Raw genomic sequence first — 15966 nt, 5'->3', positions numbered from 1 at the left:
TATATTTTTTAAGACAAAATTCCGAAGAAAAATATCCAAGAAAAACAGTCGTTGGCAAAACTTTCTGGACAAAATGTCTGAGATAATGTCTGGGATTTAATGTCTTACTAAGACAAAATGTTTCACTGAAACAAATTTTTTCAAAAAATTGACAAGACAAAACATGGGAGACAAAATGAATTGATTGTGTCCTTGGGCAAGACACTCAGAGACATTTGCTCCAACCCAGTGGTCACTTATGGGTTGCCCAAGTTATCAGCCATACATAAGAAAATTGACAAAAAAATCACACACAAAGTAACATACATGGTAACTCGAAACGGGTACAAGGTGTATTAACATTCGTGTTATGACGACTGTCGTTTTCCGACCACGCAAGGATACATAATGTTTCGTTTATTGTTTCGGGCAGGACAAAACAAACTTATCTGCCCCCCCACAGTAACGTACTTAAAAAAAACCATGGACTCATTTTGTTCATCACAGATATTTTCAGTTTCTTCGTAAATTTAGTAAAAATTAGCTATTACAAATACAAAACAAATAAAACCAGATTTTAAAATTCACTTTATTGCTTATATCTGGTGATTAATGTACATAGTTGAGTGTGCAATTACACTGACTTGACTAACTGAAAACAAATGAAACTTAAAAACAAACGAAAGTGCCCTTCAGGATAAATTGCATAAAAACAACAACAACAACAACAATAATAATAATAATATCGCAATTTAAGTGAGCCGAAAAGCATCCAAATTACGAAATAATGAAGTATTATTAAAACTGAAATAAAAACACAAATGTTGGTTTTAAAAGCCCACAATGGTAATGTCTTATTATCAGTGGTAAAAAAAACTTCTTAATAAACTCATACCAACATATGCATTGGATGTAACAGTAACTTTAACATTAGTATCGTGATCAAAAAGTGCAATTAATTATAAAATAGGCCTATGATGATTTTACTATTTGATAAATGAATAATGCTGTAACTTGAAACATGATATTTTTACAAGCACTATACATCAAACGGGGGCAAAATGTTTTAACTTTTGGACGAGATTTTGTCTCAAATTTACATATATGGACTTTGTAAGTCATATTGTACTTTAGGGTAAGATGGGACAACTTTAGCACATAATATCCAAATATCCTGATCGTGTTTTTAACAAATAACAACGCTCTATCAAAGTTGTGAGAATACGGTTTTAAAATTCTTTAAATTTTATTCGGTTTACTACCAAATAGATAAAAATACAATGAAAACGTGTCCCAACTTACCCCAACCTGTATTATGGTACAGTATGGGAAAAACATGAGTTGGTTAACTTAATTGATATTTTTTTGCCGTGCTAGAACAAAAAATTTTACATCTAAATGCATTAATTCGTCCACCCCTGGTATAATGATTCATGATTCTGAAAAATTTACTGTTACCATTGCATAGTACCTGGGGTTAAATCATATTTTCCATTTCAATTTGCCATTAGTTCCCACATGGAGAATATATAGTAGGTAGGGGAAGACGGGACACATTTAGCACATAATATGAAAATATCCTGATCAGGTTTCAAATAATTAACAGCAGTCTATGGGAGTCGTGAGGACATGGTTTTATAATTCTTTGTATATAATTTGGTTTACTACCAAATAGGGCGAGAATATAGAATAAAAAAATGCCCTATCTTACCCCACCCTACTATACAAAAAATATAAAACACAACATTTTATAAAATATAATCTGATTTGGTTTGTATGCTAATGATCATATGTTAATAGGTTTGAATCGGTATGCACAAAACGAATGACTACTTATATAAATACAGTATTAAGAAAATGATAGATATGTAATAAAAAAGAGAATTTCAAAGAATTATTACCAGAAGTTATGACTGCTCTAAATACTTGGCAAGCTACTTTGAAGAAGTGACAGAATCGACATATGCTGTCTTAACGAGGATTTATGTTGTTTTTTCCTCCAATTCATGAAGCAGTAAGCCACTTTTTGCTTTGAGGGTTTACGAAACTGAAGCCTTTGAATAAAGCTTGGTCAAGGGAAGCTATCACGTCTTTGTCCGCCTGTGGAAAAATATCATTTAAGTTAAAAATGAATGAAACTTGGTTCTTTTTTGCAAAAAAGGGGCAATTGCAGTCATAATAAAATGGGTATTCTGTTTCATACACTTCGTAATTTCTTTTTTTCCCATATTAGTTACCATGTATCTTGGTACGTGATTATTATCATTTTTTTTTAAAGTATGGCTAAAAATTTATACAACCCGAGTACTGAGTTAAAACAACTTCTTTGTGTCTTGCCTAACGATGTTACACACCTTAGTAAGTCTTGTGGTCGCCGTCAAAAATTCTTTGTCAAAGTTGCTGTAGTCACTTGCAGAGCGCTAGACAAAGTAAAAATTGTAATCAATAAACTAATGAAACTTTCAATACAATGTTGTTATTACTGTATGAGAATAATACTATATGTGTGGTCGTACTGTAATATCATCATATTCTAGACTTAATCTAAATGCCAACTGTTACCAGTGGTAAAAAAATCTGTAATTTTTAAAAACGAAATAAGAAAGAAATAAGAAAAAAAAAATTTGACAAAAAGTTTTAGAAATAAAAAGGACTGCTCATAAATTCTCATAAAAAAAAAATATAAGTCAGTTTTTAAAAAAAATTTTTTTACAAAAATTGGTAATAATGACAATTTTCAACTCTCTTACCACTTTCGGTTTAAATGGAGGATTAATTTTTCGTTCAAGAAGCAAAGTAAAATCAATTGAACTGAAGAATTTATGCTTGGTGACGTCCCCACAAACTCCAAGTCGCTTTTCGGGCTCTTTTTGTAAAAGCTGAAAAATAATCAAAAAAATTATTATATAAAAATTCTAACACATACTGGTAAATAGAAAATAGTTAAACTTTAAATAATTGGATAAATTTGAGCAAACCACTAAAATTTAACGAACAATTTTTTATCACTTTTAAAAGAAAATTTGGTAGATGGAAAGTTTTAAATTAAAAAAATATTTCCACCACAAAAAAAAAATTAAAAAAAATATTGTCGTACACAAGAAAGTTTTAAACAAATATCAGAAAGTTCATATTTTAATTAACCACTGCCTTTTAGAAAGAGATTTGATTGGTAATTTAGCCCTGGATGACAATAATTTTCAGTTTGAAAAAATATATTTCCACCTGCCACACACAATCAACTGTAAAAATTAAAAACTTTTTAACAAATATCAGCATTTTTTTTTAACCAATCACTGCATTTTAGAAAAACTTTAAAATGGCAATGGCTCAAATTTTTTCAGTTATATAAATTTTATTTTTTTATACAATAATTTTCAATTTTAAACAGACACAAAAAATATCCCCACCTGTCGTACACAATCCACTGCATCTCGTGGCATCCAACGAGGATATATCGGTTGTTTGGTTTGAATCGCTTGAAATAAATCTTCTTCTTCCTCCCCATGGAAGGGAGATTGTCCGAGCATCATCTCGTACAAGAGGACACCACTTGACCACCAATCGACACCAAAACTATACTTCTTACCTTGAAGAATCTGCATGTGGATTTTTGTATAAAAACTGGGGTAAGATGGGATTTTTTATTTTCTTCTACCGTCTCACATGACATGGTAGTAAAAAAAGAATATTTAAATAACTAAATAACGGGATCCATAAATAAATAACTCTATAGAGAAAAATGGCATATTATGTGTTAATGGTAGGCCATCCACCTTATCCTGTAATAGTAGTAACTAGTAGTAGTACTGTTTAGTATATAATTGTTATTTTGTATAGTTTTTGGAGACAAGTAATAAACAACAAACATTTGATACATATGTAAATTTTTTTTTCAACAAAATTGCAAAAACTAAAATTTATTCATTAGCAACCATCAATACAAAAAAACACAAAAGTATTTTAATTATTATTTATTACAGTTCATGTTTATCAATACTCCCCATACCTCAGGTGCGATATAATCGGGCGTGCCACAGAAAGTGGAAGCTCTGTTGTTTTCGCTCATATTCTCACGACACATACCAAAGTCAGCGATCTTAGTGTGGCCGTCAGAATCCAACAAAACATTATCCAGCTTCAAATCTCGGTACACAATTCCTATAGTGATGTCATATTATAAAGTTATACAATTATCAACTTTTCTTTTTTCTAATTTAAATTGTAATAGGAATAATTTTAAACAAATATTAGTCAATGTTTAACTTCATCAAATATATAGTAGGGTGGGGTAAGACGGGACATCTTTAGCACATAATATCCAAATATCCTAATCTTGTTTTGTACAGTTAACAACGGTCTATGGAAGCCATAAGGTTAAGGTTTAAAAATGTTTGAATATATTCTATGTTTACTACCAAATGGGACAAGAAAACAGATTTAAAGGTGTTCCATGTTCCACCACTATACTACATATAAATATACATATATAAAAAATCAGTTTATAAGCATCTACAAACAATGGAAGTATGTCAAAAAGTTCAAAAACTTGTTAAAATGTAAAAAATAAAAATACAGTCTTAGTTTTAAAAAAATGTAAAAAAATACAGTTTAGGTTTTACCTTTACTGTGAAGAAATTGCAATCCAAGTGAGATTTCAGCCGCGTAGAATTTTGCTCGTTGTTCCGTGAACCTTCCACTTGCTTGTATATGAAACATCAAGTCACCTCCGTTTAAATACTCCATGACAAAGAACAAATGCTCCTATAACAGTATGTTGGGTTAAAGCATTTTAAATTAATAAAATAAGATGATTCTATACTACGTGGGTGAGGTCCTACAGTAAGATACGACATAGAACCATACATGTATATTACTAATTTCTAAAGGCCAGACTAAAATATGAACTATTTATTATTGAAATGTTTCGGAATATTGTAATATGCTATTTTATCTCTAAGCTTAGCTAGGTAATTAGTATATTATGTATGAATATGTATATTCAGTATATATATATATATTGTCCGGCGCCGTGGCGTAGTGGTTAGCGCGCCTGCCTGTAACCCAGAGGTAATGGGTTCAAGGCTCGACGCTGCTACCATTGTGGGCGTATGTGTCCTTGGGCAAGACACTTAACCGCAATTGCTCCAACCCAGTGGTTACTAATGGGTTGTCTAAATTATCAGAAATACATAAAAAAAAATTTAAAAAAATCCAAAAAAAATAATTACCCACAAAGTAACATACATGGTAACTCGTAAGCTGGCACGAGGTGTTAAACCCATGTGATAACGACTGTCGTTTTCCGGCCACGCGAGGATAAAGTAAGTTACATAAGTTACATTCATATATATATATATATTGTCATTTAATATGGCAATTAAACATGTGAAATAATACAAATATCACACCTTAGCCTGGTACAAAAACATACATCGATATTAAGCCCACCTTTTACTACAGCCTCTATGAGAAAAAAAAATGCAAAACAATAAAAATTATCCCAACCTTAGTTTGGTATGTACAGAATAGATGGGTGAGGTAGGGGTGTTGGCATGAGAGAGCTAACACTCGTCGTTCCACCATCGTACATTCGATGTCATCATCTTCCACAACTACATCCTTCTTTAATGCTTTGATGGCATAGAACTTGTTTTTCCCTTTTAATTCGGCGAGTAGAACCTACGATGTGTAGGTTTTGTTTCAGTTTAAATTGGAAGAGTTTTTTTTTAGGTAATACACTTTAGGGAAATTCTTGGGTGATGGCAAACTATGGCCTTAATTCCAACTTTCATGGCTGTCATATCATTTTAATCAAGATAAAAATTGTACACAAAACATTATTATCTTTCATCTAGCACACTAAAGAACATTACACAAAATTAAAAAGATATTTTTTAAAGATACTACAATATCCATGACAAAAGTAAAAAGGCTACAAACTCGTAAAAATTCTTAGAAAACCTCACCTTTCCAAAACTGCCTTTCCCAAGAACTTTGAGCATTTTAAAATCTTCCGATTTAAACTTGGGTTCTTCGGGAGGTCTCCTTGAAGAACGGGGGGCAGGGGTTGGTTTTTGGGCAACAGGGTAAGCAGAAGCGTTGTTTAGTTTAGCAGGAGCTTCCTTGGATTTCTGACGCATCGGTTCACCGCTCTCGGCTTTCCACATTGCTTCGTACATGTCTGGAACGTTTGGAGAATATTGAGTTATATGATACAATAAACTGCTGGTACATTTTGAGATTCAATCATGTTTTGCAGTATTTTTGTAAAATATTTATTCAGTTATAGCAAGTAAAAAAATCAGAAAATAATTAGTGCAGATTTTTGTTAATTCTAACTATTACTAGAAAAAAGATATAAGTGACATCTTCATAATATATACATAGAAATCTTGCACAAGAAGCATATAAATATATTAAAAACGAATTTTTTACATCAATTTTAACAATAGAAAACATATGCTTTAAAAAACACAGCGATTGCATCTTTAAAGCTACACTTATTAGACAGAAATGTGAGGTTTTACAGCCATGGTATAATAAATACACTATAGCGTATTAAATTTATATAAAATTTTAACAAAAATCTAATATTCTAGTTCATTTTCAAAAATATCATAATTTTTTTACCATCCATAGCAGGTGCAGATATCCTTCTGTTCGCTTTTTCTTTAGGAATCAAAAGTTGTGACGCGTCCTCATATATGGCAGATTCATGGTTTGCAAACGGGGGTATGGGCTGCTGCTTTTGCTGTAAATTTACAAAAATTCTATTACAAATTTTTGTTATTAATTTTTTAGAGGGGGGGAAGATGGGGCACTCTTTCATGTTATTTTCTCGTCCTGTATGGTATTAAACAAAGAACATTCAAAGAAACATAAAACCCTATCCTCTTGACTTCCGTAGACCGTTGTTTATTGTTTAAAACACAATGAGGATATTTGGATATTATGTGCCAAAGGTGTCCCGTCTTCCCCCACCGTATTATATATATATGTTTGTATAAATTGCCAAAATTGCTATGTAGTTTTTACAAAGTTATTATTTGCAAATAAAACTTGCGTGTTTCTGCAAAATAGAGCCGAAAATAGCATAATATTTATTTCATCTCTTTTAGTATAAGAAGTACCTTGTTGGAAGATTGCTACATAACACCGTGATAAGAAAAAAAAGGGATTAATTTAATAAAACATGATGTAAAACAAACTACCCCCTTGTCCATGGTATGCTACTATGTAACATATTACTCCAATAGATAAGAATGTGAAAATCCCCTCATAAAATATTTTTACATTTTGCTCTATATGTGCTATGCTGTATATGTATGTACCCCACATAAAAACTATGTGATGCAAAAAAATAATATTTTTTAATTTAGCAATCACTCTGCCGCATGATGTATGTAAAATGTCTAGTTCAAAAGATATTAGACAACTTAGACAAAATATGTCTGTGTTTAAATGATATTAGTCACAATTGCCGCATCACAAAACAAATATTATTCTATCTAACTGATAGCAATCATGAATTCGAATGTTATTTAATCCCATATTTCCTGATTGTTTTTGAACAACATTAAACGTTCTTTTAAAACCACAGGGCTACAGTTTTAAACTTCTGTAAATATTCTTTGTTTACTACAAAATGGGACGAGTAAAAAGAATGAAAACATGTCCCATATTATTACCATATACTACTATATATGTCACAACTGTTAATGTTTGTAACAAACAGTTTTAATTAAGGCATAACATAATAAATGTCAAGGTTAGTTAATAATACACAGATATGGAACTTACGAATGTAACTAATTTACCATCGAGTGGCGGGGCAATGACAGTTGTTATAACACAGCCCAGTGTCTTGCCCACTAAATGCCCACAATAGTATTATCAATATATAACATAGGCACCTGAACTGAAGGTACTTTATCAAGTTTTTCCAATGCTGCAGCCAGTAATGCTTGGTTTACACCACATGTATGTGCCATCTTCTTATAACATTTATGGTGAGCATTTGTCCCGCATTCTGTAAACAAGTAGTTTTAATGAAGTTGGTTAAATATTAATAATTCTTTCTGGTATGTAGTGGGGATGTGATATTAAAAAAACAACAACATGCAATACAATATAAAGTGAATGCAGAAAAACAGTATATAAATATTTAGAATGATAAAGAAAGATTTCGAAAAATCCTTTAACAGTAAACCCTAATGAATTGTTAAAATGAATTTCTTTGACCGAAAACTTTTAAACTAAATAAAACATAATTAGAACTTTGATTGTGATAATAAAATATCAATGGTAATACTGCTAATATGTTAATAACTACAATTATGTATATTAGTTTTACTAAATAGATAGTTGGACTAAAATACCAGTTTCAAAGATTCAAATTTTTGTCCAGAAAATCTTAAATAAATAGTGAAGAGAAATATTTCCCACTGAAGGTAGTTCCTGCTGGTGCAACATGATAGACAACGGTTGTGGAAAAGATTTTATATATTTACATTGTCTGGGTACTTATATTAGGAATAAATGTCGCGTGGGTGTAAAAGATGACATAACTTTCTTTGTTTAGATTCTTGGTAAACGTAGCCAGATGTATGGGAAGATTATTGTTGAAATTAAGCTCATGTCAATAGAAGGTTATTTTAATCACAAAAGATCCCCGCTGACTTATCTAGGAATGGCTATACCAGTTAACAGTGGTGTGTAAGCTTGTTATATTGGCTGAACAACTTTCACTTTCAATTCCACGCAGAATTGTAATAAATCAATGAAAAATATATAAAGTTAGCAAATATATAAAAATATATTGCAATGTTTCATTGTAAGGCACCAGCGAAAATTAACCAAAAACTTAATTTTTTTTTATAAAATTTATTTTACATAAAATTAGTTTATAACCATTAAACCAATGGATGTAGACGTATGTTAGTGTATGTAAGTGCAAAGTAACTTATTATACATTGTAAGTGGAAAAAACTAAAACAAGATACATCATCATAAATTGAACAACTAATAATTTGATTTGATAAATAGATTGATAATCCGTGTTTGGTATTTTAAATTTTGTTCATTTTTTAATTAATTAAAAAGCAGTTTAATGAAGTATATTCTCTAGCACCCAGGGTGTTGGGGTAATAGGTCAACTCTGGCCCTTGCTGTGGGACTTACTTACATTTATTAGAATATAACTCAATTGTAATTGTAAAAAACTTTCTTTGTTTTATCAACAGATCAAAACACACAATAGCACGCCCCCTGTTATACGATAAAGCTTTTTATAGAATCAATGAACATATTCATACAATTTAAAACATGGTATTACCTTCACAGCGAACACCTTGTCGTATTAAACCATACAACATTGAACCACAGTGGTCACAAAAGGTGAAACGCTTGTAGCTGAACACTTTGAAGCGATGGGGCATGTTGATTTTGAATCTCTCTTTAAGATACTGAAACAATTGGACATTAAAATGACAGAATTGATTTTAAAACAATAAATACTGTATTAAACACTAAAAGCAGGTCAAACAAATACAGACTAGAATATTTTTTCAACATTTTTTGGGGGACGGGCTAAGAAAAAGCTTTTTTTTTAATACCATGTGTAAATTAAAGCATGGCGTTAACACAAGATTTATATAATGTCAGCGGTTAAAATATCGATTATTGGAAGGCTCTTATCTTAAATCAGGTTGATATTTTAGGCCAAACATATGGCAGTAACAACATATCACTACAGCCCTTCATAATTTGGACCAAATGCAGCTAAATACAAAATATAGTTACAGCAGTTTAACTGAAAGGAAAATAATCAATTAGAATTAACCTTTTGGCCAAACTTTTTAATCAGCACAAACAATTAATTTAAATATTGCATTAGAATTGGTGAGTTATAAAACATAAGTTTATTTTAAGTTCATTAAGTTAGTTTTTGATACAAACATTAACATTATTTTTTTTAACAGAACTGTTACAAAATAAAATTATGTTAGGGCATTCCGCAAATTAACTAAATTTGATATATCCACATTTTATATGGGATCCAGTTTTGTTCTATAGTTTTGACCATACCACTCATTTCCTTACTTACACATAGTATAAAAAAATGAACCCTAATGGTAAACTTTGTGATATGTATTCGTGAAACAGTGATCATAAGTGTTTAACTTTGGAAAAGTCAGGGTACCCATAGGTTTAAAAAGACAAAAAATTATGACCGGCAAAATTAAAGTTATTTATTAGTTGATTACAAGATTATTCTTTTATTGGAAAAAAGACTGACATTGCACTATCACTACCGTATAGCCTTTATTTTAAAACATGTTTGTGAGATATTAAATCATTTATTTATAGTAGGGTACTATTTTTTTCAGGGTATATACACGCATACCTTGCATAGTACCCATGTTAGGCGCCAATGACCGTGATATAAATTTGTGATATGTGATACCATGATACATATTCATGGTAGTGATATGGTGATATATATGCATTTATACTAACCAGTGTGGTATCACAACGTTCAGTAGACCGACTGCACTTGGTGAGAATACATGGAACACATTTCTTATGCATTGCAATGCCGCATTCTAAAACAATAACACCACATGCAAAATCATAAGAAACTAAGAATTTGAACAGTTAGTTTATATTAGTGCCACAACAAGTTTAAAAAAACAATTTTAATATATATATAGTTTGTTATTATATATTTAATTTTTAAACTACGGTAATATTAATAAAATATGTCATTAATACTACTTGTTGAGACTAATTTGGCTTAAAAAAATCAAGATTGTATAATCTTTAGTTTAAATTTGTAGATGTTTAGATCAATAGATCTTAATCTGGGTTTAATCTAACCCAGAGGTGCAATAACAAGAGCATAGGGTTCAAAGCAGGGCAAGCAATTGCTTTCCATTTAAAAGTTATTAAATGTAAGTGCTTGGGGAAAAGTTTTGAGATCAAAGTAATAGTTTTTAAAATATTAAATACTTTTTTTGATATTGGACTAGATTATTGCTGTATTTTTTTTGGAAAATAATATAATGTAATAAAATAAATGTTATATCGACTAAACAAGTGTTTGGCTTAGAGATTAAAATAATAGATCTTAAAATATATAAGACTTTGATATTGGACTAGATTTTCTCTGCATTTTCTTGAGTATAATACAATGTAAAATGCATTTTGTAGCCACCAAACATAAAGAACTGAACCATGGCCGTTATTTAACATAAACCACATATACACAGTGCTGTATATTTACTAGGTTTATGTCATTGCTAGATCCAACACAAACACCGAGAACATGTTCCTTACATCTCTTGTGCATGGCAGCCTGGCATACTAAAGTTATAACCCCATGTTATTCAGATACAGAGGAAGTTATAATATAATCTTTTTTAAGGGTTCATAAACGGTAAACTTTATGGGTTTTTTTTTATTTTAGTATTTCATAGCAAAATTAGCATAAGATACATTTGTATATAAGTTCTAAGCTACATTTAAACTGTTCAATTTAATTTTGATTTTGGAATGTTTAAAAAAGTATTGAACAGTATACTAATGAATCAAAACAGTATAATCTTACTCAACCCTACTGTATGTATCACAGGTAGTAGCAGGCAAACAAAGCGTTATAGGGGGCAAAAGGAACTCATATCGCCACTTTTTTGTTTGAAAGTACTTATACTCGATTTTGTAGATTAATATTTCTTAAAATACTGTATTGTTTGAAGATGGTGAAAGGCCCTGATTTACTATTCATACGACTCACCTTTACATTGGTACCCCTGCTTGTTAAGGCCCCACATGAAGTCTTTACACACGGAACAAAATGTTGGCTGGTGGAAAAATCGTGCTGTGAGTTCGTGGCCCTTAACCATGTGGACTTTTTGTTTCTTAATTGCACCTCGGCGATTTTGGATTGTACGTGTCGGAAGTTCATCTTTTGGTTGTTGACTTAAATCTGGTAAAAAAATATTGAGTGAGAACAATGTATATTATAGGGACTTTTGTGTTGTAATAAATATAATATGCTTTTTTGTATATTCAATTGAGTGTACTATATAAGAGTAAAATATTCGAAACTAAATATGTTTTTATGTGAATGAATAAATAAATGTAACTTACTTTATGTGTTTGGAAAATATAAAGTTATCAGGTGTATTTAATTATGTGCAAGTGCAATATATAAGAGTAACTAAAGTGTATCACAATGATATAAAAGCAATATCATACATATGCAAACGGCTGTCACAGGTAGAACAAGCTGACTAATTGTGTCAACATATATGGTAGAAATACACAATACCAAGTAATGCGGTATTCTGTTAGCTGGGTAAAAGTTAATCCTTTTTAAAACTAATATACAAGCAAACACAATCTTCAAAATTCTATGAAATTGCAAACACAATCTTCAAAATTCTAGTAGAAAATGCAAACCATCTTTAAATAGAAAGTGAAACATGTTTTTCGTGTTAAATGTTAAAACAATGTCGCTACATTCAAACCAAGTATTTAAACAAAACAGTTTCTATTTTAAAGGCTAAAGCATTACTAGGTCCGGTAACCTGCTTTGCCATGTAAGTTATTTCAGTTTACTACGCTGTAACACAAAGTTAATATGGGGGTTGCTAGGCTAAGTATGCGTCATATCACTGTGCACCAGAGAACACCAATGTATTGCGTATTATGAATATTTCCTGTTAAGTGATTTCACTCTACACGAAGTAATGAGGCTTTGCCTAACGTATAAGCACCAATGGAGCAGATACCAAATTAGGCTTAAGGTACACTGAAACATATTAATCATGCTATATATATATAATGCATGTGATTGTAATATGTATGTGGATATGAAAATACCCAATCTCATACCTGCAAAGCTAAATTTAACATTCTATATTTTAAAATAAAAATATTTTTAACGAGTGTGTGCAGTGGCGCGGTCAAGGGGGGTTTAGGGGCTCGCGACCCCTCTTTTAAACCAAAAATAAAAAAAATTAAAAAAAAAAAAAAAATTTTTTTTTTTTTTTAATTTTTTGATTAAACCCCCCCCCCTTATTTTTTTTCTGGCTGCGCCACTGATTGTGTGACTTAATAACTATGACTTGGAAGTAAACAGGTGTGGAACTTATCATCTTTTAGAATATGTTACGGTTTGCACTTCAATGCAGCTGAGTAAAGCCAGATTCTATTCTATATTAGTAGTAGGACAGTATACTTGCGTGATTATCAACTTTTATTGTTTGTTTATCCTATGTGCTCAACAATGGCAAAATTAGCTATAAATAAACTAACAATGTGAATACAGTTTACCATTGAAATGGAGTAGATGGTGTGTAAATACGAGTTACCCAATTGAAAATCTGGACAGGAATTTTATGAAAATTGCCTTACATGACTATTAAACCTTGCTCATACAACATAAAACATAAATAAATATAAGAGAAGAGTAGAGAACAGGATTTCCTTATTTCTTACCTTCCTGTTCAACAAACAGTTTAACCTGTAGTAACAATCTTCCTTCTGGTCTCAAATCAAGCTGAAAATGAAAACAAATATATTATAAAACAACTTTAACAGTTACTATCTACACCAGATAGTAATTATGTACCAATAAGTGACAAAAACAAAACAATCTTTTGAAAACGTAAACAAATTGAGTTACAATAGTACTTTAACTAGTATATTACTATCTAGTACACAAAACAAAACAAACTTTTGAAATTGTAATATATAGTGTTACAATACAACTTTAACAGTTACTATCACTAGATGGCAATTATGCACAAATAAGTGATCAAAATTAAACAATTTTTGAAATATTAACAGATTGTGTTATAATACAACTTTAACAGTTGTTGTCTAGTATCTACAGTTGGTATCATCAGTATGCAAATTGAACATGCACAAAAAGTGACAAAAACAAAACATTTTTTTTAAATTGTAAACTGATCGTGTTAAAACACAACTTTAACAGTTACTATCTACAGTAGGTAGTAATGATGCACAGAAAAGTGACCGAAACAAACTTTTGAAAATGTAAATATATTGTGTAATATGTTACAACACCACTTCAACTAGTAGGATAATACTACCTAGTATGCAAACGAAAAGTTCAATTTGTTGTGGTTACTTTTTGGTGCATAATTAATTAGAAGAAATCACAGCCTTACATGTTTACTATTGTAAACAAGGTATATAGTTACTTTAGTTACTTATAGGGTTATAATAAACATGTATAGTAGGACGGGGAAGATGAGACACCTTATCATTCTATTTTCTCACCCCATTTGGCAGCAAGCAAAGATAATTCAAAGAACTATAAAACTAAATCCTCACAAGTTGTCACAACTCCCATAGACCCTTGTAAGTGTTTAAAACATGATCAGAATATTTGGATATTGTGTGCCAAAGGTGTCCCGTCTTCCCCCATACCACTATTATGTTTTACATTGGAATATTTCAACAGACCACAAAACACTTAACATAATCGTATATGGTAAAACTCGTACATTATATGCATATTACTCACCCAAACATCAGTACCAGAACCTCCAATACTTTGGTTGCGACATTTATCAGCGAGCATTTGTAAACCGATGTTGCATTCACTTACCAGTTTATCAGGCTTCTGCATTAGTACCAACTGAAAAAAAATTGGCAAAACTTAAAATATTGTAATACTATCCGGAAAACAGTGTATGACCAATTTTACTAACTGTATGTAACAGAATTTTTATTTTTAGCTTGTTTTTAAATACTGTCGTTTTGCTGCTATTCCCATTAAAAAACACTTAAATGTTTAAAAATTAAAATACTTATTATTAGAGGTGCACTTAAAAATATTTGGAAATGTATTTTAATATATATATACATTACCACATACTTAATACTTATATATATATATTATATATTTTTATATTTATACAGTAAGTTTGAAAACTTTTTATGTTAATTTGATGCCTAATCTACCCACCCACACACATTAATCACAAATATGTTACCACCCATCGATTACTCTGACTACAAATTGCTCAGAACAAATATTTGACATAAAAATTTATCAAAATCTAAACAAACCACTAATTCTGTCCAAAGAAAATAGTTGTTGGCGTCATTAAAATGGAAACACTCCATAAAACTAGACCGAAATTTAGCTTTACAGCAAAAGCTGGTTTTAAAAACTGGGATGCTGAAACATATAATGTCAATCCCTTTTACAAAAATTAATGAGACATATCACCCTATGCACCCAACGTTCTATGAACTAGAGTACAAATTAATGGTAAAATAATACATAGCACAGATAAGAACAAACCAAATAAATTAATTTTACAGTGTTACATTGTATACCATTCATTGTATATATACCTGGATTACTCGCCCGTCTTTTAAATGAGAATCGAAACAGCTTCCCCACTCTGGGTAAATTGTTTTCTTTTTCTGCATAAGGGTTCCATGTACACCTTGGAAAATGTTCAAATTTAAATTTACTAAATCAGCTAGAATTTTCTCTGAGTGTAGAGTTACCCATATGCACTGTTTCAGTATGTATACATATACACAAGCAGCATGTCCACTTTAAATCCTATAGTCAAATTCCCAAAATAAACAGTTTAGCTACACAATGTAGCTATTTAAAGGCCCGAAAATCTGTCTTATAGCATATATACTTCCATTAATGAAAGAGGAAAAAATTTCATTCATTTATTCATATAAATTAAGGACATTTTGCAAATGCTATAACTTCATAACCATAAAATGCTTACCATTCTGTACAACACATTCTTTGACATTAATAGCAACAAACGTATCAACATTCGATCCATTCTGTTGAGTAGTTTCACCAGGTTCACACCTCACAACTTTCACTCGAACAAACGGAGCCATATTGGTGTTACAAACAAAATAAAAAGCTCAAAATTGGTTTAACTTTAAAATATACAAAAAAACTAAAAC

The 15966-nt window shown here is 30.7% G+C and overlaps 1 protein-coding gene across 2 annotated transcripts; it reads right to left on the bottom strand.

Moving 5' to 3' along the window:
- Positions 1 to 550: 550 nt before the first annotated feature.
- Positions 551 to 15959, bottom strand: LOC149735742 (protein kinase C delta type-like). Of its 2 annotated transcripts, none has more exons than XM_089877913.1 (17): positions 15777 to 15959; positions 15379 to 15473; positions 14540 to 14653; positions 13486 to 13546; positions 11777 to 11968; positions 11267 to 11346; positions 9317 to 9446; positions 7896 to 8011; positions 6613 to 6733; positions 5949 to 6163; positions 5488 to 5661; positions 4602 to 4743; positions 3989 to 4140; positions 3390 to 3578; positions 2730 to 2858; positions 2334 to 2399; positions 551 to 2079 (listed from the first exon to the last, which is right to left on the bottom strand). In XM_089877913.1, exons 1-17 carry the CDS (start codon positions 15895 to 15897, stop codon positions 1984 to 1986), a joined length of 2193 nt encoding a protein of 730 aa, XP_089734039.1. In that variant the 5' UTR covers positions 15898 to 15959; the 3' UTR covers positions 551 to 1983. The 2 variants fall into 2 exon arrangements, with proteins under 2 accessions (XP_089734039.1, XP_089734038.1); XM_089877912.1 differs by lacking the exon at positions 11267 to 11346 and adding an exon at positions 10501 to 10586.
- Between the last annotated feature and the right edge of the window lie 7 nt (positions 15960 to 15966).

Source organism: Ciona robusta, chromosome 5 (genome assembly GCF_009617815.1).
Source record: "Ciona robusta chromosome 5, ASM961781v2".
Lineage (NCBI taxonomy): Eukaryota > Metazoa > Chordata > Ascidiacea > Phlebobranchia > Cionidae > Ciona > Ciona robusta.
The sequence above is the reverse complement of the archived record's forward strand: the minus strand, read 5'-3'. Positions and strand labels throughout refer to the sequence as shown.